The sequence below is a fragment of the Falco punctatus genome (genome assembly GCF_963210335.1).
Source record: "Falco punctatus genome assembly, chromosome: 1".
Lineage (NCBI taxonomy): Eukaryota > Metazoa > Chordata > Aves > Falconiformes > Falconidae > Falco > Falco punctatus.
In genome coordinates, this window is record NC_137580.1 from 127,081,187 (window position 1) to 127,103,702 (window position 22,516).

The window sequence follows — 22,516 nt, forward strand, 5'->3', positions numbered from 1 at the left end:
TGTGGTGCCTGGGACCACCTGAGATTTTTGCCTAGGCTAGTGCTGGGCTCAGCCAGCTCCCCACCCGCACAGGCAAGCGCAGCGCATCCCAACTGCCAGGGCCCCAAGCTGCCGTGGGTATTTCTCAGAAGGCGCCTTCCTTGGGAAATGTGTTTGGGAAATGAGATTTTACCCATCACTGTACCTCCCCGAGGAGAGTGAGCACCCTTCAATTATTCATTGCCAAACAGGCTGTCTGGGTTTCCAGCACACCCAAACCTACTGTAGCACATGCTGGAGTTCTCTGCTCCCGCTTTGCTGTCTCCTGCCTTCCCCAGCCGGGGATCCTGGTGAGCGCTTTCCTGGCAAGGAAGACCTCGGGAGCGGTTGCTGCGAGACAGGAGGCTTTGCCGGGCTCACGGCTGCGTCGTGGTGTCCCCTTGCTGCTGGGGACTGGGGAGTTCCCAACCAACTTTTTTAGGGCACCTGTGTCTCACAGCTGAGTCTGCCCCGGCATGGAGGCGCCGGTGAGGGGAGACCCCCAAACCTGGAAAACATGTCTAGCTGGGTGAGAGCTTTCTGGAGGGTTTTTATCATAAGAGCACTAATGGAAGTCAGCACCAGCCTAATGAGCTGTGCTCCTCCATGAATCTGATTCATTGAGGCAGGAATTACCATAATTGATTATCCTGCTGTGCGGCTAAGAGCAGTGTTTGCTAACAGAAGTGCCTGGGAACCCTTTGCTCTTCCTGAGCCACTGCCGCGTGCCTGGGCCTCCAGACTGTCTGTGGGTCACACACTCGCAGGGATCCAGCCGTGGGTTTGGAGCAGTGGCCGCTCACCTGGCCCCAGGCACAGGGTCCCTACAGCCACTTGTGCTCCCAGAGCTGCCTTGTCTTGAGGTACTGTCCTCTGAGGAGGAGGGGCAGAGGAGCATCGCAGCTCCAGTGTTTAAAAGTAGAGCTGTTGCTGCCCACCTGGGTCAGTGGGGAGATGTTGCAGGACTCAACACCTCCAGGTCCCCAAAGAAGTGGTTAACAGAAACAGCCCTCTTTTCCTCTTTTAAAAAAGTCTTGTGATGTATAAGCTGTTCTCATTATTTTTGAGGGTCTGACATGATTTATGAACATTTGCGTTGGCAATGTTGCAAAAGCCAATTAGTTGAAGTGCAGCTTTCAGGAAGTTTTCTTTGAAATTTGGCGATATTCTCCAAGAAGTGCCCAGAGCTGGGATGGCAGCAGCAGAGCCATGTGCTGCAGGGTTCGCTCCTCGCAGGAGCATGGCACTGTGCCAGAGAGCAAGGGGCAGACATGGACACTGCTGGGAGGGGAGAAACAGGGGAGCATCCTTGGGTGCATGCAGTGAGCTGGGGTGGGCAGAGGGCTTGGGGCACACTGAACTGGCTGTGTGTCCAGCACTTTGCAATAGCTGTGTCCTGCTGAGCCGTGGGCTGTGTGTTGGGCCAGGGCTGAGTTTGCAGAGTCCTGGGGAAGGTGAGGAAGGGGCCCACGTCAGTATGAGGTGGGTGAGGTTTGAGGTGTGCTGGCAGAGCTGGAGGCAGGGGTCATGCTCCCATCACCCCGTGCAGTGTGCAGGCAGGTGCTGCTGCTGCTCGGTGCTGGGATTCAGCCGCCCCAGGCTGAGCCCCCAGCCTGGCTGCGGCTCTTACCCAGAGCAGGTTTCCCAGCGCACACGGGGAGATAATGCTCATGCTCATACTTGTATTTGAATTTTTTGCAATCAGTGAGCAAATAGCATTGACTGTAAGCAGGTTAGTGATGATGATAATTGATTTTAATTCTTCCTCCTCTTTCTTGTCTTTTCTTAGAGAGCCCAGCGTGAGCACCGCAGGAGGAGCTGGGCTGAATAAAAGGTACAGAGGTGTTTATTTCTGACGGGTCAGAGAGGTGAGGAGATGCTCTGCGGCTTGGGCAGCGGCTCCTGGGCCCCCTTGGCCGTGCTGCACAGCCTGAGCTGCTGCTCTCAGTACCCAGGGTCTCTCTGGGGTCCACGCTAACAGCTGCATGCTAAACCCTGCATGTTGAGGGGCAGGTGATGGGTGCTGCTGTCTGAGCTGCACGGGGCTGGGTAAGGCATGGCAGCACCCTCTGCCCACGGCTCTGGGGTCCGGCAGGGGCAGGTGGGCAGGCACAGACCTGCGCACCAGGGAGGGCCAGAGGAAGGCTGCCCACTCCTCTCCACCAGCAGCCCCTGGCACCCACTGGGCGCTGAGCCCCCACACAGGTGTGACATGAGTGGCGTGAGTCTCGGCTGAGGAGGGCCAAGGGCTGCAGTGTCTGTGAGCTGTCTGCGTGTGCTGACCTTGCTGTCTGTCTGTCTGTGCTCTGTGCCGCTCTGGGAAGCAGTCCCTGGGGAAGCCCGTTAAGGAGACTCTGCCCTTACCAGGGTGGTACCTCCAGCCCCAGGTCCTGGCCCTGGCCTGGCAGTTGCCCACTGCAGGGGATGTTTGTCCTGCAGCCCATGCTGTGACATGTCACACCAGCTCATGATGTCTCCTGGGCTGAGACCCAGCTTGGGCAGGTGATGGCTCATACATGTGAAAGGGGAGACCAGGCTGGGTGCCGCCTGCCAGCCCGGTGCTCACTGGGCAATGAGGATGGCTCCTTCCCATCATAACCTCCTGTTGCTGGGCTTCATGGCCGTAGACTGATCCCATCACAGAGTGGGGAGCTCAAGGTGCCCCCCAAAGGTCCATCCTGCTGAGTACAGCACACATCTGTGCTCCCCCTGGTCTAAGCCAGCAAAGTAGAGGAGGAAAGGTAAGACAAGGGTCTGGGGATAAGGATGCTGATGCATCCATCCCTCTGTGCCCCAGCTTTGGTGTAGAGGTGTCCATGCAGCAGTGGGACCAAGGCAGGGTGGTGGCTGAGGCAGTGGTGATGGGCACTGGGGATCTGTCACCATGCAAAAGTGATGGAGGAAAGAGGTGTTTGCGGGGGGGCGGGGTGGGGAATTGCTCTTGTCTCTTGTCGTCGGCAGGACAAGGATGAAAGTGACCCACTGGGAGGGGGGGCCGTGGTCTGGAAGGGTCCTGAGATGGCATGAGAAATGTGGAAAATGAGCTGTGAGGAGTGGGAAGGCTGGGGTGGGAGCTGGGTTTGCAGGTAACGTGACCCAGGCTGGGCCACAGCTGTGAGCCTGGGGAGGGAATGTACTGGTCAGCAGCAGTGGCGTGGGCTGTGGGGCTGGGGCGCAGGGTGCTGGGTCTGCTGTGTGGGGGTGAGAGTCTGAGTTTTGGCTGGCTCTGTGCTGGGCTGTTTGGCAAAACGCGGCAGCACTGGTGCAACACGGGTAGAGCAGGCAGGCACAGGTGATTGTTGGGCTGGGCAACAGGATGGGTAGGGAGCTCTCTGTGGGCCCAGGGCTTGCCTCCACCTCTGACATTCATAGAATCATTTAGGTTGGAAAAGACCTTTAAGATCATCAAGTCCAACCATTAACCCAGTACTGCCAAGTCCATCACTAAACCATGTCCCTAAGCACCGCATCTACGGCATTTATTCATGTCTGTACTGATGTCTTTGCAACTTGGCTCCCTGTGCCGAAGTGAAGGCTTTGCTCCCTCCCGGTGTCCAGCTGCGTATGGGGGATGGGTGGCACTCAGGTCAGTCCCTGGGGCTGCAGTGGGCTGCAGAGGCCTGCAGCACTCCAAGCTGTGGCTGGACAGTTGTGTCTGGAGAGGAGATGTGCCCTTGCAGCAAGGGGAGGTGACAGTGGGGTTGATGTCCTGCAGCTAAAGCAGCCCTGGCATCCAGTTTGGATGGGAGAGCTGGGACATGGCTGCGGGGTGCTGGGGTGCTGTTTGCAAAGGTGCCTTAGGGTGAGGAGTGTGTGGATGTGGGACTGGGGATGCTGAAGTGAGAGAAGGTGAAACAGCATTGGGAAGAGAGCTGAGCCAGGGAGCCAAGCTCAGGAAGCACTCCCACTGCCCGTGCTGCCCTGGCTCCAGGATGGTGCTGCCTCCATGCCCAGGACCCCTCCAGCTTTTGGCTTGCATGTTGGTGGAGGGGGTTTATTCTGCTGCGTTGGGCCCCTCTGCCCCAGGTCTCCATGCAGCCGACACATACCAAGAGCACATGCCATGCAACAGCATGGGCGTCCAGCAGGCTGTGGGGCCCCAGGCCATGGCCACGGCTGCGTTGGCAGGGCATAGAGAAAGAGGAGATGGTTTTGATCACCAAGATATAAGAGGGAGTGGGAAGCTTCCCGCCCCAGCTGCCTGCAGTGGTGGCTCCTCTGCTTTATCACCCTCTGCTGGTGCTGAATTATTGAGAGTGTTGCTTTCTTTTATTGCTGTGCGGGAGGAGAAATGCCTCAGCCTGGCTCTGCTTTGAATATGATTATGGGGCTGGAGATGTCAGAGCCAGCTGGGCCCCAGAGACCGATCTGCCACCCCTCTCGCTCCTGCACCTTCCCTTATTCTTATTTATTCCCTTGCTCCCGCGTCTGGTTCAGTGCACACAATCCCCTCACTCTCCTCTGCCGAGTGGTGCCCCAGAAGGACCGGAGATTTATTGCCTGACAAGCGGTGCTGCCCTGCTGCTGAGCCGTGCCTGCAGCCTGTGCCGCAGGCGGCTGGGAGCTCGCGCCCTGTGGGAAGGTCCGTCCTGCCCCTGGAGCCCCACTGCAGGCAAAGCCAGAGCAGGGCTTGTCCCTACGGCCCACCCTGCAGCGACTCTCCCCTGAGGGACGGGGTCTCCACCTAGCTTCTGTTCCAGGGGTCTGCTGGGGTGTGATGCTGGGGATGGAGGGACGGCTGCTGCCCCAGTGTTGGTAGGAACTTCTGGGTGCCCTTCTCATGCAGACTGCGGCAGCCACATCCCGGGCTGCAGGGCAGCCGGCTTGTGGAGGGACCACCCTCATTGCTCCCACATGTGGGGACTGGGCGCTGCTGGCTCTGCCCCACCTCAGGCCACAGCTTAGCTGCATCCTGCAAAGTAGGCAATGCTGGGGTCCCCAAGAGAGCCCGTCCCAGCAGGACCTGCTGGACCACGGGCAAACATCCCTACCGGCCAGGAGTAGAGATGGGCAGCAGGCGGCCATGCAAACCGGCTGGCATCTCGCAGGTTAACCGCGAGAGCAGCGGATTCCCTTATTGACAGGGTAGCCTGAAAAATGCTGAGGCAGGACATCAGCTCCTCCGAGTGTCAGCGCGGGAGCCCACGCTGCCTGCGCCGAGCACACACGCTGCCACTGCCGCTGCCCCCCAACACCCAGCCCGGCCGCCTGGCCCCAACCCCCGCCCAGGCACTCCAGGTGGCTTCCCCTTATGCGCTTACCCTTTCCTTTGCTCTTAAAAACGCCAGAGAGGATTTAATTTTTATCCCTCCCTCTCACCGTTTTTGGTTTTGGTTTTTTTTTTCCTTGGGAAGAGTAAGCCCCTGCCCCGCTGCATGTCCAGGGCTGTCCCCACATCAGTCCTCTGGTCCCTGCTCTCCAGCCCGCCCAGCAGCAGCATGTCGGACGCGGGCAGCCGGCTCTGAAGCGTGGCCCGCGGCAAGCACCCACGCTGCGCTGGGGAGGGAGGCGAGCACACAGGGCATCTGCCCGCGCCAGCCCTTGGCGCTGGAGCCAGACAGCGAGCACCCAAGGGGAGAGAGCCCACGGAGGAGGAGCGGCACTCAGCGCAGCCGGCTTCAGCGAGCAGCCCACCACCCTCCCACCAATCCCACGGAGCTCCTCGGCACCCTGCTGCCAACATGATGATGTATATTTGGGTAGGTACTACCACTAAGGGTGGGATTTCCCCGCCCTCTCTGCCAGGGTTTTGCTCAGGGTCGGGGTCGTTTCTTGCTGTTGTCCTTTCCCAGCTGAGCCGCTGGCCACAGAGAGCTTTCCTCCTCCTCCAGCAAGGCACTCGCTGCCTACGGCTTACAGGCAGGGGACAGGCTGTGATGCTGGAGGAAGGCCTGGCATTGGGGAGGAAGAGGGAAGCAGCAGAGGCAGGCAGGGGTCCCTGCCTGGGCACTGCAGCCTGATCACTGCCTGAGAGCACCCCAAACCCCAGTCCTGCCTCCCGTCTGCTCCCTCTGAGCTCCCCACAGCGCTGGCCGCAGGCAGCAGCCCCCTCACCTGCCCAGGGTGACCAGAGGCTGCTCAGAAACACTTCCCTGTCTGTCCCCCCTTGGCTGTGCTGGGTTGGTGGGCAGGGGCTCTGGATCCTGCCCTGGGGGTCTATGCTGGAGGGGATGTGGTAGCAGCAGGGTGTCCGGGTGATGGGTCTGTGCAGAGCCGGAGCAGCAGCCAGCCTCTATGGCCTGGGGATCTGCTGTCTCCCACAGGTGCCCACCCAAGATTTGGAAAGTCATTCGTGGGGCAGCCCCCACACTTATATCCCAAGCTTGAGGTTGGTGGCTGAGGCTGCTGAGAGCCCTCTGGGGACCCTGAGGCCCCTCCGCAGCAGCGCAGTCCCTGTTCGGACAGTTTGGAGCCCATGGAGCTGCCAGGTTCTGTCTGGTTGTGCCCCATGGAGGTGAGGGGCATGGGTGGGAGGGCTGGGCTCTGCTGGAGCTCTGGCTCTCCCTGCGCTAGTTGAGCTGTCAAGCCATGCAGGGGGACGGCTGGTGGGGGACCAGCTGAGACCACCCATGGCCATCTCAAGGGCTTGGAGCAGGGACGGGGAGGAGGGGAATGTGATGGGGTCTGCCCAGGCACTTTGCTCAGGGATGGGATGCTGAACATGGAAGTGAGCTCCTCTCCTGGTGGGGCTGGGACAGTGAGCAGAGGGGAAGGGGACAGAGGCCTGCAGCCTCCCAGGGGCTTCATATCCTTCCCTAAGGTGCAGGAGCTGGGCTAAGTGTTGGGCTCTGCACCATCCCAAAGGGCTCCCCATGGCTTCCCAGCCCCTTTCATGCTCCCACTTCCCCGAGCGCTGGCTGAGCTGGCAGAGGGCTGGTGGGCTGTGGCAGCCCTTGGGGGTTACATGCTCTGGGGAGCTGCATGCCCCTGGATTTCGGAGCAGGGAGCAGAGCAGAGCTGGGTGAAGGGGCGTTTGGGGGAAGGAGATTATGGGGAGGAGGAAGGTAATGCGAATTCATTGTTTCTCAGGGAAGCAGCTTTCAGGCATAAGGTGCTTTGTCATGAGAGATCTCGGTGCAGCCACTGATTCCTGCCGGTCAGGAGCCCATTGGGGCTTGCAGAGCCGCCTTCTGCTAGGGCATTAATTCTGCCTAGGGACTTAATGAGCCACCACGGCTGTGAAAGCAAACTGCTCTAGAGTTTCCACTTGCAGCTTCGTAGGTGCCACATGACTTTACAGAGTTCCAGGTGGTGCAAAGCGTGGGGCAGCAGCACTGAGGTGCCTGTCCCCATGGGAGCTTCAAGCACAGCTCCCTGCAATGTGTTTTCTGTCTGGGACAGTGCTCAAGGGTCCCCCTTCCCTATTCTGTGTGGTGCATGTAGCCAGCAAGCCCAGGATGGCTGAGTCTCAACATCATGCGGGGCACAGTGGCATTCCCGCTGGGAGAGAGGCTGGGCGAGGGCTTTGCTCCCAGTGGAGCAGCTGAACGTCATTTCTGGGCATCATGGACATCTTTCCCTTGCAAGCATGGGAGGAAGCAGAGGGGTTTGCTTTGCCTGTGTGGCGGGAGCGTGGCCGCCGTCAGGAGCACTGCGGGGAGCGCTGCGGTGGCAGGCGGCAGCGGGTGGCTTGGTAATCGACAGTGCAACAGGCTGAGATGCCAAAGCAAAATGTCTTCAAATTAGCAGTAATTGCCAGCGAAATAAAGAGCATGTGGGGCGAGTGGAAAGAGGGTTCTATAAATATTATGATTTTTAAAGTTTGCCCTGGAGTCCTACAGCCTGTTTAAACGCTAATATCCTGTCTGTGCATTTAAAAAGCCTTATAATGAGGACTGAGTGTCTGCTTCCAGACCACCTCCTGCCTGGTGCTCTCCCTCTGCCCACATCACCTGTCTGCCCCTCCTGGTGGCATTTCAGGACAGGCTTCCCCGTGCCCAGAACCAGCAGTGCCCCACATGCCCCTGCTGTCACCCATGCTTGGAGATGCGCTAACCCCTCTGGGCAGCCTCAACTGTCCCATCCTGCCCCTTGCACTGGTGTCCCATGGGCTGCTGCCAAAGTCCTCAGCTGCAGTCTGCAAGGCCAGCGTGCGGCATTGGACCAGCTCAGGGGATGCGTTTTCTTGGGAACCCCTTGTCAGGCAGTGGGTCTGATCTCAGGGAAGCAGGGGACTCTGGGAATGCAGCGTTTCAGGTCCCCACATCTGCAGTTGCTTGTTCTTTGCATCACCCTCCATCATTCCTGCATCATCCTCCATCCCACGCTGGGCCCTGTGGTGGCCATGGCTCTGGCCCTGGCAGTGCTGGTGTGGCACACCCTGCCGAGTTCAGTGCAGTTGTTTTGCCTGCTGCAGCTCTGCTGGCACTGTCCACGCAGCCCATGAGCTTGAGGTGCTCAGCAGCATCTGTTCTGCCACAGTTCTTCTGCCTGCATGTTAATTCTCATTAAATCTAGGGAGCCTAATTGCTATTTCATGTAAATATTTTGTCAAGTGAAAGGGCTTTAGGAAGGGCCATGCTGACTGAAGGCAAGAAGCCAGGCTCTCTCACCGCTGTGGTGACAAGCTCCTGCTTGTCCTGCTCAAACACGGGTGTAAACCCTGTCCCTGTGGGAGCCGCTGCGTGTCCCTCAGTCGGCTCAGAGCTCAGATGTGATGGGACACTGGTAGGTGCCTGTGCACTGTTTGCTTGTGCCGCATGACAGGGGGGCACTGGCCTCCCTCCTCACACGTCTCGCAGGATAGTTGCAACCTGGGCTCCGCTCAGTGGCGAGCACCGAGGGTCCTGAGGCACTGCCTGCATGGGCTGAAGGGCAGTGGAGGGATGGCACAAGGGGCAGCAGTATGTCCCTGGGCGCCGGCCCAGCCGCTCTCCTGCTCTGCATGGTGCTGGCAGCTCTGGTCAGAGGTTGAAGTGTCCCCAGGACCCCCTCCCATCCCCCCCTCAGTGGGTGAGGAAAGTTTCAGTGAGGTGCTGTTTTTTCCTAGATCCCGTTAAACTTTCATGTGCTTTCTCTGCATTTCTGCTCCCCTCCTGGCTGCTACAGCTCTCAGATACTTGCTGTGTGTTGGTCACAGTTCCCTCCTCACTTGGTGAGATCATACCTGGGTGCTGACGTCACCACCCCTGCCTGCGATCTGTGACCTCATGGCCGCTGTGGCAGGCGGGGAGGTGGCAGCTGGGGCAAAGGCAGGATCTGGGACAGCAGCAGTGAGAGTGCTGGGAAGCCACAGAGTGGGGATTTTCAGTACAGTCTCCGGCTTCTTTGGGAGTTCAGGCACTGACACCTCGAGAGCCACTGGAGGAGAAGGAGCAGGGGAAGATGGAAAGGCGGTTTAACTGGGTGCAGAGGAGCTTGGCCAGACATCCCCAGGGAGCTGGGGCATTCTCCCCAACATCCCACCTGTGCTTCCTGGAGGTCCTTGCACCCTGATTGCAATGTCCGTATTGGGTTCCAATGCACCTGCAGTTAGTTTAAACTCTGTCTTTCAGAGATGAAGAAACCAGCATTCTGAAGGTGGCTGTGTGGCTGTGTTGCATTAAAGGGGATGGAGTAATTTAGCAGAAAATAACCCCACCCCCACCCCACCCTGCCTTCCAACTCTCCTCAGGGATGTAGGAGGTTAGGTGGGCTAGGTTTCCAGTGCACCACTATCAGTCCAGTCGCGTTTAACTACCACAGTTCTGGATACACTGATAGCACCTGCACTGCCAGTCCAGCCATGCTCATGAACTAGCACGGCCACGCTCTAGGGTTTGGTTGTCCGACCAGCTACTTAACAGGGCAGGTTTATTTGTGCAACAGATGAGACGGTTTTTTGGATTGCCGGTGTCAGTGACTGTCTGCAAAGGGCACATGCAAATAAAATGTTAGGAAGTATAAAACACGCGGAAAAGTTACAACAATACAGCCTGGCTACAAATATTAAAAAGTAACTCTCTGGAGATATTTCTAAGTCTCCCGAGGAAGCATTAGTCCAAGTGTCACCTGAGGTGTCCCAAGGTGGGGAGAAGCAAAGCTCAGCCCGTCGGCCGGTCCCAGGAGTCCGTCTCGGTGGTGTCTTCCCTTCACTTGTTCTCAGTGGTGTCTTCCCCCCTTGTCCCCTCATTCATTCACTTTTCATACTTCTCTTTGCTCTCAGGTGGAGCTTGGGCGACTCTAGTCATACATTCCTTCATTATGATGGGTGTAAAGTTCTCTCGCTTTCATTTAAAGGTAGAGTTCATTTTAAATTTACTGCACATGCTCCCCAAGGGGGGATTCATTCTTGTCAGTGGGGCCATTTGAGTAGGAGATCACGATCTCCCCCTACCATAATTATTTTACCCTAGCATCCTTGAATTTTCTCTCTTCAGCAGTTTGTTTTCTTTTAGCAGTCAGCACATCCTCGTCAGAAGGCTTTGGAAGTGCTGAGGGGGCCTAGTTCGGGACCTTCTGTCGCAGATAATAAGGCTCTTGCTTGGTCGTCGCCACAGTTGTTGGCCCAGCAACAGACACCTTCTCATATATTTTACAGCCGCTGTGCAGCTTATCAGCTGTTTGGTACCATCGTGTTCCCAGTCCTGCAGGGAGCACGGCAGAGCCTGGCTGCAGTGTCTCCACTCCACCCTCCACTGCTTCTCTAGGACAGCAGGTTGTGTCACTTGAGGAACTGCGGTGATGTAGATTCCGTGCATGCAAACTGTCCTGAAGGCGATAGCTGTATTTTACCCTAAAAAGCTTTCTGTAATACTACACTTCTATTAGGACCCAATTTTTCTCTAATTCCCCCCCTCAAGGTGACTTTCCTACACGCTGTCTCCAGAGATAGGGGAGTGAGTGTGTGGGGATTCAGGGCAGCACGTGGTGCTGGGACAGTATGAGCAGGAACTGTGACATGGCCAGGGCTGGCGATGCTGGTGGCAGGAGGAAGCATTTTGGTTTGTGCTGTTGCCAGTGTTGGGTGCTCTGTGCCAGCAAGTCCCATGGTCGGGGGACCCTGCCTGGGAACGCTCAGGGTGCACAGCCTCCATAGCCCCCTGCTCCTCCTGCTCTCCTTGGTGCTGGGAGAGGCATCCCTGTTCCAGTCCAGTCCCAGCAAATCTGGATGCTGCCCCTGCACAGAGAGGCCAGGAGCACCTTGGTCTCAGGCAGAGGGAGCAGCAGCACAGTGATGGCGTGGAGGTGGCTGGGGCGGTGGGTAGGGACCTCTCTGTGAGGCAGAGCCTGCTGGCACATGGTGCTCTCACCCGTCACCTCTGTCGGTTCCTTTTTGCTGTCCTGATCTGTGCCCAGCACTGGGGTGCTCCCTGCAGCTGAGCCAACAGGGGTGCAAGATCTTCCCCTTGCTTCACAGCAGCCTAGATCCATCAGCGCCTTCATCTAATCGCTTTATGTCTATGACTAACTGCTAATGAGCTTTTAATTAATGAATGCCATGGCTTGGGGGCATTCTGGAGTGGGTGGGAGGAGAGGACTAGATGGGTGCCCTTCTTGCTGGGTGCTGCAGGGCTGCTGGCATTGCATTCACAGGCTGACGCCCAGGAGGCTGGGAGCACCCAGCCTTGCTGGTCCTCACAGCAGCGACTGCGCCTCGGCCTGACCTGCATCCCCTCTTGGCAGCTCTCCCACGCAGGAGCATCTGGGCTTGTGCCTCAGCTTTGTGCTGTGGGAGCGTGCTGGGGGATGCGATGGGGTCCTGTTAAACAGTTGCAGCACCTGAGGCATCTGGCCCACCTGTGGTTGTGCATTGTGGCCTCATGGCAGATCCATGGGCCACTGCGTCATCCCACTCTGCCAGGAGAGGATGTGGGATGGCATCCCAATGAGGACTGCAGTGCTGGGGGCTGTGATTTCCTATCGCATCCCGTGTGAGGAGTGGGCCACGGTCTGGACATGGTGCCGGGGGCAGCCCTTGGCAGGCAGCGGCTCTGACATGTGCTCAGGCTTGGTGCGATGTGTGCGGGGGCCCCTCGGATGTGTGGGACATGCCGCAGCCGTGCCACGTTGCCAATCTGCACAGTACCACATGCTCAGGCAGGCTCAGGGGCAGACCTCGGAGCCCTCATTTCTGGTGGGTAGAGTTTCCAAATGGTGGAGGCTAGTGTGCCTCAGAGGGGAGCTGAGCACCCAGCAGTTCTGGCATCTCCCCAGGAGCGGGAACCAGCAGCACTGCACCAGCAGCACTGCACCGGCTGCCTTGGGCACCTCCCAGCAGCTATCTGCCGCTGGGCCAGCTCCCAGCCATGCATGGCCAGTACATCCCAGCTGCCTGGGAGCAGTGCAGAGCATCACGCTTTCCCCAACGAGTTCCCTTGGCAGTTCAGGGGGTGCGTGCCCATCAGGCATCCCAGCACAGGCTCTGCCTCTCAGCCCTGGTGCCCCACTGGGTTCCAAACCAGTGGCCGAGGCTGCTTCTGTCCTGGTGCCATGTTATTCTCCCCCTTCCAGAAAACAAAACGAAGGAGCCCTCGAGGGTTCATTTAAAATAAATAAAAAGCGAAAATAGTGCTGATTTGAAGGAAAGCCAACCCCATCCTGTGCATGGGAGCGCATCACCAACCCATCCCCGAAGGGCAGAGAGAAAGATGTGCTTAGAACTGCAGCCCTGTGCAACTTCTGCCTTTGATCATATATCTTACATGTGCCCTTTGCTTTCCCTCGTCTGATATTTATTAGGTTTAATTTTACTGGGATGCGGCTGTAAGTGAGACAGATGGAACGGGGTCTGTGCGCCTGGTGAACACATCTTAATTAAACAGATAAATAAACTTTCATTCCAGGAGACTTGAGTTTTGGAGGGGTTCCTCCAGGGCTGCAGCTCTGCAGGGCTGGGCAGCCCTGCCTGGGGGTCCTCAGGCCTGGGCACCAAAGGACTGCCCTGGTAGAGCCCTGGTGCTGGTGCCGTTGGCTGGGGCTGCAGCACGGCATCAGTGCTGGGGCAGCTGGGAACAGCAGGGTGAAGGACATCAGCTGGTGGTGGCCGGGGACATGTTCCCCACGCTGGAGCAGGCCAGTGGGTTGGTACCGCCCTGTTGTGCTGGTGTCCCACAGGGGCTCCTGCTGCTGTGGGGGCATCTCTGCCACCAGGTAGGTGTTGGTGATGGCTGAAGGAGGGAGAGAGGAGACTTGAAGGCTTCTCACCTCCCAGAGCCATGCCCAGTTCCCCCACTGCCAAGCTGTTTATCCTGCAGAAACACAGCCAGTGGTGCAGAGGGTCTACACCGGTGGGTTTGAGGCCAGGGTATCAGCCCAGCACATCACTCTGTGTGCTCTCCCTGCAGGACAGCCTGTGGCTGGAGCCAGCCCGGACCTTTCCGCGACGTGGGCTGCTGGCTCGGGGCAATGCCAGGGCTCATGGCGCTGCCCCCAGCCAGGAGTGCCTTTGAGTCACGCTGCCCGGAGCCAGGCTCTGGCGTGGGGAAGAACAGGCAGATTACCTCAGCCTGGAGCCAGCCCTTGCCTCACGTGGTTGTCTTGGTTGGGCACTGCAAGCTCAGAGCATCAGGCCATGCCCTTCCCTTTTCACCTTTGCCTGAGAGCAGTGCAGGAACCGTGCTGGAGCCAGACCGGCCCAGGGCCTTTGGAGTTGCCCATCACCTTGCCCAGGGCATCCCTCGCCCTGTGCCAGGGTGCTGTGCAGCGCTCAGGTACATGCAGGTGCCGGGTGGGGCCCCTCTCCCCACAGCTGTCTGAGGGGCTGTGGGAGGGCATGCTTGTCACCCAGCCGCTGCAAAGCTGCCCCATGTCCTGCCCTGGGCACTAGAGCATGCAGGAGAGTGCAGCACCAGGGCCACAGGAGTCCCTGGGGAACGGGAGCAGGAGGCGAGTGACAAGCGTGGGGTCTGAGCACTGAGGTGTGCAGGACAGGCTGCTGCATCAGGGTCTGCTGTGGTCCCTTGGGAGCTGGAGGGCGAGTGGTTGTGTTGGGACACGGGAGCTCACTGCAGCCCACGCTCCTTGCAAGGAGCAGCAGCTGGAGGATACTGTTGGTAGCAGATGTCGCTGCCAGACTTTTTTCGGCTCTCGGTACTGTGGGGTGGTGGTGATGAGAAACCCTTTTCCTGGCCTGGCATCCCCCTCCCCCCCAATTTGGCACCTTGTGGTCGCTTTAGAGCATGGTCACCCCAGTAGCAGGACCCCACGAGGGAGGCTGGCACCCCCTCTGCCCCAGGTGCAGCTTCTTCAGGATGGCTTTTCCCAAAGCTGTTTGTTTCCGCCAGGTTTGCCCGGTGCCTCCAGGCCAGCCGTGCCACACACCGCTGCTGTTGTGTATCTGCAGCAGAAACGGGAACCGCTGCAAGTGTACCAGGACACTGCAGCATGTCGCTATGTCTGGGGATACTGTGGAAAATCCCAGCCTCCAAATAGGGTTGGTCGTGTGCTGGAGGCTCCAGCGGAGACGGAGCATCAGCAGCTGCTGGCACAGACCTGCCTTTGTGCATCACATTTGGCCAAGATGGAAACTGAACTGAGCCCAGGTTTTGTTTCCCACATACCCAAGCACAATGCTGTCCCGGCTGCTTCATTGCTGGCCATGGCTCTGAACTCAGAAGTGATGCAGCGCTGGTGGTGTGGGGTGCTGGGGCAGGGACACCCGTGCCAGCCCTGAGCTGTGCAGCACCAGAGGGTGCTGGGGCTGCCGCGGGGCCACGTTAGGAGGAGGCGCAAGGTGGGACCAGGGAGCCAACAAGCACACATGCGTGCCCGCACCAGTGTCCCTCATGGGCACTGGCACATAGGCTATTGCCATGGCAGCTGTGACAGAGGTGTGCATGGTGTTGATGCGTCAGGGATGCTGGCAGCACCGGCAGGCCAGCCTGAAATGCCAAAAAGCCTCTCAAGCTCTGCCGGTGCCAGCCCCCTGCCCGTTGCCCACGGAAGGTGCTCAGGGCAAGGCGTCCCCAGTGCTCCGAGGAATGTGGGGAAGCCGATGCCGGCAGGCAGGGCACCTCGGTGTCACCCCAGGGTGCTGGGCTCCCCGGGGGCTGGCAGGCAGGTGGGGGGGAGGGTCGCAGGCTGCTGGGAGCAGGCCCTGCCTGGGGCTCACATGCCTTTGCACTTGTCAGGGCCGAGCTGCCGGCGCCCAGGGTGTGCAGGCGGGGCCGCGGCTGCCGCCATGGCTCCTCTCGCAGGGGCGGCCGGCGAGCTGCCGGCCCTGCCCGCCGTGCCGTGCCGTGAGCCCATGGCGGCGCGGCGCGGGGCTACTGGTGCCGGTGCCGTGCGTGCTGCGGGGCTGCAGGCGTGAGCAGGTATGTGCCTCTCTCCAGGGAGGCGGAGCTGGGTCTGCTGCATGGCTCCCTGCCCGTCCCTGTCTGCGTGTGTGTCTCCCAAGGAGAGCGTGGTGCGTGTGCACGTGTCCGGCTGTGTGTGCGTGGGGGACTCCCGCGGCTGCCCAGCGTGGCGCGGCACTGCCATTGCGGGGTCTGCGCGGCTGGAAGTGCCGGCTGCTCTGCACGGCTTCCCGGGGCGCCCGTGTTGCATCACCAGAACTCCCGGTAAGACCCTTCATCCCTTGGGAGCCAGCACCGGGAAGGGAGACGGTTGTGCCCGCTCAGCCCCATCCTGCCCGCCTGCTTCCCCAGCGCAGCAGAGTGTGGCCGGGGGCTGCGAGGGGCGGCGGGGAAGCCATCTGCGAGCGGCGGCGGAGGGGTTAAGTGCGGGATCAGCTGTTCTCATGTCATTACGGATTCTCTTCATTTTATACAGAGCTCTGTTTGATGTCTGAATGCACAGGGGACTCCCCCTCCTCCTCCAACTCCCACCCCTTTTATTTCGCTCCCAAGCCCTCTCTCCCTTCCTCCTCCCCTTCCTTTCTCTCTCCCCGCTCCCGCTCTGGCTCACACACACCCTTTGCAGACCGTGCGCTCAGTGCCAGTGTCTAATGGCACCGAAGTGAACAGCCGAGCGCTGCTCCCGGGGCGCGGGCGCAGCCGGCCTGCCGCAGATGCATCCCTCCTAACTAGCGCCGAGGGGTCGGGAGGGACGGCCGAGCAGGGGAGAGCCCGAGGGGCGAGCCGGGAAGACGAGGATAGCGGTGTGCGGAAGAGGACGGACCCGCGAGCAGCTTCACGGCTACCTGTCGACACATGCTGTGCTCCATGGCTAACTCGGGCTGCCTCCTTGTCTCCAACTCAGGCATGCTTCCTCACTCTCTCCCCTGTCCTCCAGCCTTCCTCTACCTCCAACAGGTAAGTCACCCTCTCCGGGGGATTTTTTTTGCTTTCCGGTTCACACGTGTTTTTCGCCGGTTCCCTCTCGGCGGAGGGTCGGAGCTTAACTGCTTCCTCCCCGGCCGCGGGGCCTCCGGCACCTGCCCCGCGGCGGCGCCGAGGTGTGCGGCGGCGGCCACTCCCGGTCCCTGGCTGCGGTTCCGCTGGGGCTGCCGCCGGGTTTGCGGCCGAGGCGCCCGGGAGCGGGCTGAGGCGCGGGCAGTGCGGCAGGCAGAGCTGCCGGCAAGGCTCCGGTGCTTTCCTGCCGAGGCGCTGCTGCTGTTCGGCACAGGCGGAGGGTGGTGATGGATGCTCGGATAAATGAATGAGGCTCCGGCACGGCCTGAGCAGCCGCCGGGGAGAAGGGAAGGTGATGCGCTTGTGCATGCACACGCGTGTGCATGTATGTGTGTGTATCCCGTCACGTTGTGCACATCTGCAGCCAGGCCGAGGGGTTGAGCGTGCGTGGGTTTGTCTTGCTGTTGACAGGAAGGTGCTGCAGAGGGACGGCGGGTCCGGGTGAGCCCCAGGTCTGGGCAGCCCGGCCAGAGGGTGCCTGGGCCATCGGCTTGGTCCTTAACTTCTGGCCAGGGTGTGCTGTCCTGCGGGACTGTCCTTGGGTCCCACACTGGACCCAGCACGCTGGCTTTCCGGGCTCGTTGTCCCAGGGGAAGTGCAGCTCGGGAGAGGCATCGTTTTCTTCAAAAGCCTCTTTGCTGCGTCGGAAATCCCGTCTCGCAGCCAGGCAAACTGCTCCATTTGTGCTTTCAGGGGTTTAAAAATTCATAGCATCCTCACCGTGCTCGGCATGGCCTGTGTGGCTCACCCGGCAGCTGAGGACAGGCGGCGCAGGTGCAAACCCTCCCGCCCCAGCGAGCAAGGGCTGGGGAGCATTTCGGTCCCTCGGGATGTCCGTAGCCTGTGTCCGAGCGGGCTTGTGGCCGGACAGTGGCCGTGCTGGTGGTGGGGACGGCAAGGCCCAGGGTCACTCCATCTGGTGCACTAGAGATGGGACTGACAAAGCTGGTGCTGCCACTGGTTATACAAGTGCAGTGGCAGCCATGGGGTGCACACAGGGCCAGGGCTCACGCGGGGCTGCTGCAGAGGCCGGCCAAGACCAGTGCATGATTTGTTGCACCCTCCTGCAGGCAGAGGCTGTGAGAGCTGGGGCTGGGCTGGATTTTGGTCTCAGCTTTTCCAGGCTGTGCCAAGGTCCCGGTGGCTGCTGCTTGGCTGCCTGGGCATGTCTGACACCAAGCAGAAACCACCCCCAAGCCCCCACCCATTGCCAGGGAGGTTCTCTGTCCCTCTGAAGGGAGCGTGTGGATGCTTTGAACCAGCAGCCAGCATGGGGCCCAGAGACTCTGTTGGGAGCGGGTGGCAGTGTGGAGGATTTCCCTCTCCAGCTGGGATCCCCCAGTCCCATGGCCACCATGAGGGGCTTGGTTGTGCCACTGGCCCTGCGGAGCGCTCTGGCATGGACCAGCTGCACTGCCTGCCGGCTCCCGGGGCTGCGGCTGGAGGCAGCAGGGGCTGGCAGCACTGCGGGCAGGCACGGGCTGCCTGCTGCCAGCACCCAGCTGGGCTGTGCGTGAGTGGGGTTTGGGGTCCCTGGGAGGGAGAAACCTTTCCCAATGCACCGGTCTCTGCACTCAGCAGCTCCTGGTTCCCCCATTGCCCTGTTTGTTTTAATTTGACTGTCATGTTTAGTGCCTCTTCCTCCCTGGTCTCCCAGAAGCCTCTTGCTCCTTGGCAGCAGATCTGGACTCACGAGCCAGGAAGGAGTGTTTTATTAAGAGATTTGGAGTTGGATTTTCACCCAGCTAATGAGCACGATGAAGGCCAAAATCTCCATTCTCTTCCCAGGGCTTGTCCCTTGCTGAGGTTCTGCACCCAGCACTTGAGGACAGGGTGTTCCTGGTGCGTGTCGCAACAAGGCATCAGGCAGAGGGACATCGCTGGCAGTCGTCACATGGGGAAGGGGCACAGGGCACATGCTACTGACAGGCTCCTCATCCTGCTTGGCTGAGCAATGGGCTTGCCTGGTACCTTGTGTTTCAGCCCTCAATTCACTCTGGATTTTGGACATGTGCACCTTCAGCACACCTGCGCTAGAGGGGTGCACAGGGGCCAATGATGCCTTTGCCTATGGGAACGTGCCTGCCACGGAGCTTGCCAGCCAGCACAACTCACCTGTGCCAGAAATGCCTGGAGGGGTTTAACCAACTCTCCCCAAAGTTGTTGTGACTGTGGGGTCTGCCAGGGGCTCGATTTAGACCCTGTAGGTTACGGTTCCCTGGCTGGAGTGTGAGTGTACATAGGGAGGTAAATGTCTTTGCATCGGAGCTGGGGAGGGCACATAGGCACAGGTGGTGCCTGAGTCCCACGGCTGCAGGGGCCCGTGCAGGTCGCCACTCCTCCTGTGCCAGGACGGATGTGAATCTGGCTGGGCTGGCCAGGGGGGGCAGGAGCTGGGGGGCCATGGGTTCTGCGCGCAGTATCCCCTTCAGGCATGTGCTCTCCCTTCAAGGAGCTCGTTGGCATTTGCTGCATTTCTTCCCAAAGAAGGCTGCTTGTATTTTGTAGCTCCCTGACATTTGAAGGAATGACCAAGAAATTAAGTTGTCTGCAAAACTTTGATTAGCTCAGTGCCAGGAAAAAAACAGTTCCCCACAGGCTCTGGCACTGTGAATGGCTCATCAAAGTGGCTGCGGGCACCTTGCAGCTCGTGCAGCTCAGCTGCCCCCATGCAGTTGCATGGCTGCCCTGGCCCTAGCCATGGGAGCCCTGGTGCACAGCACTCTGCATGGTGCAGCCACACTGCATGCAGGAATCCCCCCTTGGGCCCTGCCATGATCCAGCACCTGGGCAGGAGCAGGGCTCCCAGGGGGAAGGAGGTGAGGGGGCTGCAGTGTGGCTGGTGGGAGGGTGAGTGTGTGCCCACGGCTGAGCTGCCCACGCTGGTGGAGCAGGCAGGAACGCTGTGTCCTTCAGTGGGGCTTGGCAGTAAGATTTAGCTCTTGCTCAGCGAGGACCTGGGTGCAGAGGGAGACTTTGGTGGCTTCGCTTCATTAGCGGAGGAATCAGTTGCCACTTAAAAAGTGTCTTCACTATAAGTGAGCAGCTAATTGCTCCAGGACAAGGCACAGTGCTGACCCGAAACAGACCCGAGCTCTGAGGCTCAGCATCGGCGTCAGAACATGTCACAGACCCCAGTGGGGGCAGTGATGTGCGTGCAGGGCTGGACACGAGCACAGGTTGATGTACAGTGGGCTGAAAACCGCTGCAGAGCTGCCCCCGAGGTGCCACTCACCAGGGGCATCCCTGGTGCCTGCGGTCGCACCGCGCTGCCCAGCCCACAGTGCAGGAGACTTGGCTGAGCAGCGCCTGGCCCGCTGGGAAACAGCCTCTGCAAAAGGCTGCTTGGAAAATTCCTTTCCAAAAGGGCTGCTGCCAAGTTTAGCATATTATATTTTTAGGGAGCAAGTCTATTCCGAGCAATATTGTAGCGTGTTGCAGCAGTGGGTTCGTTTCAAACCTGGTTTCTCCCTCCTGCTTGTGTGTTGCACGGATGCAAGACCCAGCACAGCGGCTCCCGGCTCCGGCCGAGCGCCCGCACTGCAGCGGCCACCTTGCTTGCGTGGCGCAGGACAGGCTTTAAAGCCGAAAAAAAATATTATTTGCTTTTTTTTTTCAATATATTGAAAACACTGACATTAATTTTGTCTTTGCAAAGCTGGTTTTCCCACAATAGCTGTAATTTAGGCCTACACTGCCTGGCGATGCTCTTTTTATAGGTACATTCCTATTTTAGTACTATAGTGATGGGTGAATGAGTAGATTAAATTAGATTTAGTATCTATCATTCTTTAAAGCATTACAGGCAGGCAGTGGAGGGGTATGGTTTAACAAAGCAGAAAGGCTAATTAGGAGAGCAGGCGCAGGCTGCCCACACTGGCTCCCACTGCCCCCGGCCCCTGGCTGCCCCCAGCCCAAAGCCGCCCTTGCTCAGGGCCCAACGTCCAAATAGGAAAGTGCATTTGAATCCAGACTTTCCTGTGCTGCCCCAGGGCCAGGACAGCTCCAGGGTCTGCAGCCAGGGCTGGGCGGGATGCTGGGTGCTGGGACCAAGCACCCGGGGCTCCTCACTCCTCCGGGGATCTGCAGAGTCACGGCAGTGACTTGGCTCCCGGTGGCTCTCTCCACAGGGCGAGCGCTGCCACCAGCTCCTGCCCAGGGCCAGCAGCAGGACCTGGGCAGGACCCCCACGTGCAGGTGCATGGCATCTGTTGCAGCAGAGGGACCCTGGCAGCGGGGGCTTTGCCGGCACCTGCCCCGGCATGAGTGTGGTGGCTCCGCGGGCAGCAGGAGCAATGCTGCCCTGTCCCCAGGGCTTGCATCTGTGAAGTAACTGGATTCAGCAGTGGAGCTGGTGAGCGGCAGGGGCACCAAGGGGCACCACAGCCCCTCCAGAAAGGGCATTAGTCCCCTGGTGCAGCTGGTATTGGCAAGAAGGCACACCAGGCAGGCATGGGACTGGGCTGCAGGATGCCTTGGGGAAGTGCCGGCCTTGGGGAATGCTGGACAAGGTGCTTTGGCACAGGAGAGAATGAAACATCTGAGGAAAGAGCTGCCTGTTCCCAGTGCTGGGACACCCAGGCTGGGGCAGTTGGGCAGAGGAGGCTCCAAGCCTGTGGGAAGCTGCGACTTCAACATTCTTGCTGGGGTCACAGCAGCTGGGCCACCCCAGCCTCATCCAGCTGGGTAGTGGGGTGGGGGGGCAGGAGCCGGACTTAGGGCAGTGCTGCGGGTAAACGGCAGCCCCCAGTGAAAGCCTGGAGGTGCAGAGTGAACATGGGCACGAGCCCCCCAGTGTAGTGCAGCCATGTGCTGGGCATGGCTTCAAGGCAGTGCGGGCACATCCCTGCTTGTGCCAGGACCTTAGCACACTGAGGCTGCTCCCTGCGGCAACGGCTATCACCTGGTGAGCCCCGCTGTACCAGTGCAAGCCCCAGTCCGAGCCCAGAAGTGTGTGACTAGGGGGCTCTGCAGCCCTGGCCATGCCGTGACTACTGGCCCAGTGCAGTGCTGCTGCCATTGGGCAGGCTCGGCGCTCCAGGCTGCCTGCAGGGCCTCGCACCTGCGCTGCCCGCAGGCAAGCATGGCCGTACCAGCAGGGCTTTGACCTGTGCCACCTTACCCGGATGAAGGCATTCATCCGGCCAGGTGGGAGCAGACATCCTCCCTCGCTCCCTGGGGCGATGGCCACAGCAGTGGTGGCACTGCTGGCAGTGCAGCCCAGCTGGCCACTTGGGGAGCAGACCCCTCTGACCCAAGCAGGGTAGGCTGCAGGTTGGGGGAGGCCCTGGCATAGGCAAGAGTCTGTCCAGGGAGGGACAAAAGGCCGTGTCCAAGAAGGTGACAGGGTTTGTGGTGGCTGCTGAAGACACACATCCCCCAGGGCTGCAGACATTGCCTGCAGGGGTTCGGGTGCGGTTCCCAAATCCTCTACAAGCCCCACTGTCCCCAGCCTGTGTTCCCCTACCCAGGTTCACACTTCTGTCCCCCTGGCACCTTCCTGAGCATCCAGCCAGCTCCAGCAGTTGGCAGCCGCAGCATCTCCCACAGTAGAGCCCCCACCCCAGAGGCCTTGGTGTCCTGGCTGCACTGCACGGATCTTACAGAGAGAGTTTGCACAGCATCAGCAGGATTTGCTCCAGCCCCTGTGTGAGCAGCACTGCTGAGATGTGATCCCTGGCAGCAATAACCTATTAAACAGAGTGAGACAAGTGCTGGAAGGAGACCCAGCTGGAGGAGGCAGTTTGCAGGGATGGTGCTGGGAGCAGGAGTCAGGCAGCCCCCGCCTCCATGCTGGTGCTGCCAGGGTTTCGGTGTGTGGGACAGGCTGGTGCTGCCAGGGAAGGCAGGTGGTTTTGGAGACGTGTCAGGGTCAGCGTCTGCAGAGCCGGGTCCTGCTCCTATAAGCGGGGATTTCAGCCATTCCTCTGCTATCAGAGCTGGGAAGCTGCTGTGCCCTGGTCCCGGGAGGGCTCCTGCCAGCATGAAATGGGTGCTGGGGCTGGAGCACGTCCACAGAGCCAGGGTGGCCATATGCCCACTGGGTCCCTGTGGCTGGCACCCCAGTATGGTGGCTGGTGCATGCCCGCAGGGCCATGCTGGTGGTGGAGCTTGCTGTGGGATATAGGGGTATGCCCGGCAGCGTCCCCATGGTGGGGGGACGAGGCAGGTTTGGCTGCTCCTGCTCTCCCTCGCTGGAGCGCTGGGCTTGCAGCACTTTATCATGA

The 22,516-nt window shown here is 59.7% G+C and overlaps 1 protein-coding gene across 14 annotated transcripts in view; it reads left to right on the forward strand.

The window, feature by feature from the left end:
* RBFOX3 (RNA binding fox-1 homolog 3) overlaps nucleotides 1-22,516 on the forward strand; it is a 147,458-nt gene that overhangs the window by 106,399 nt on the left and 18,543 nt on the right. For 2 of the 14 annotated variants that reach the window (XM_080381433.1, XM_080381440.1), the window contains 2 exons: nucleotides 1,808-1,852; nucleotides 15,709-16,190. The exons of 1 other annotated variant lie outside the window; for it this stretch is intronic. In XM_080381433.1, the coding sequence (XP_080237559.1) occupies nucleotides 16,089-16,190 (102 nt within the window). In that variant the 5' untranslated portion in view covers nucleotides 1,808-1,852; nucleotides 15,709-16,088. Of the gene's footprint in view, nucleotides 1-1,807; nucleotides 5,718-10,162; nucleotides 16,191-22,516 lie in introns of those variants that run through there. 11 more of the 14 variants (XM_080381439.1, XM_080381441.1, XM_080381443.1 and 8 more) reach the window with 7 other exon arrangements.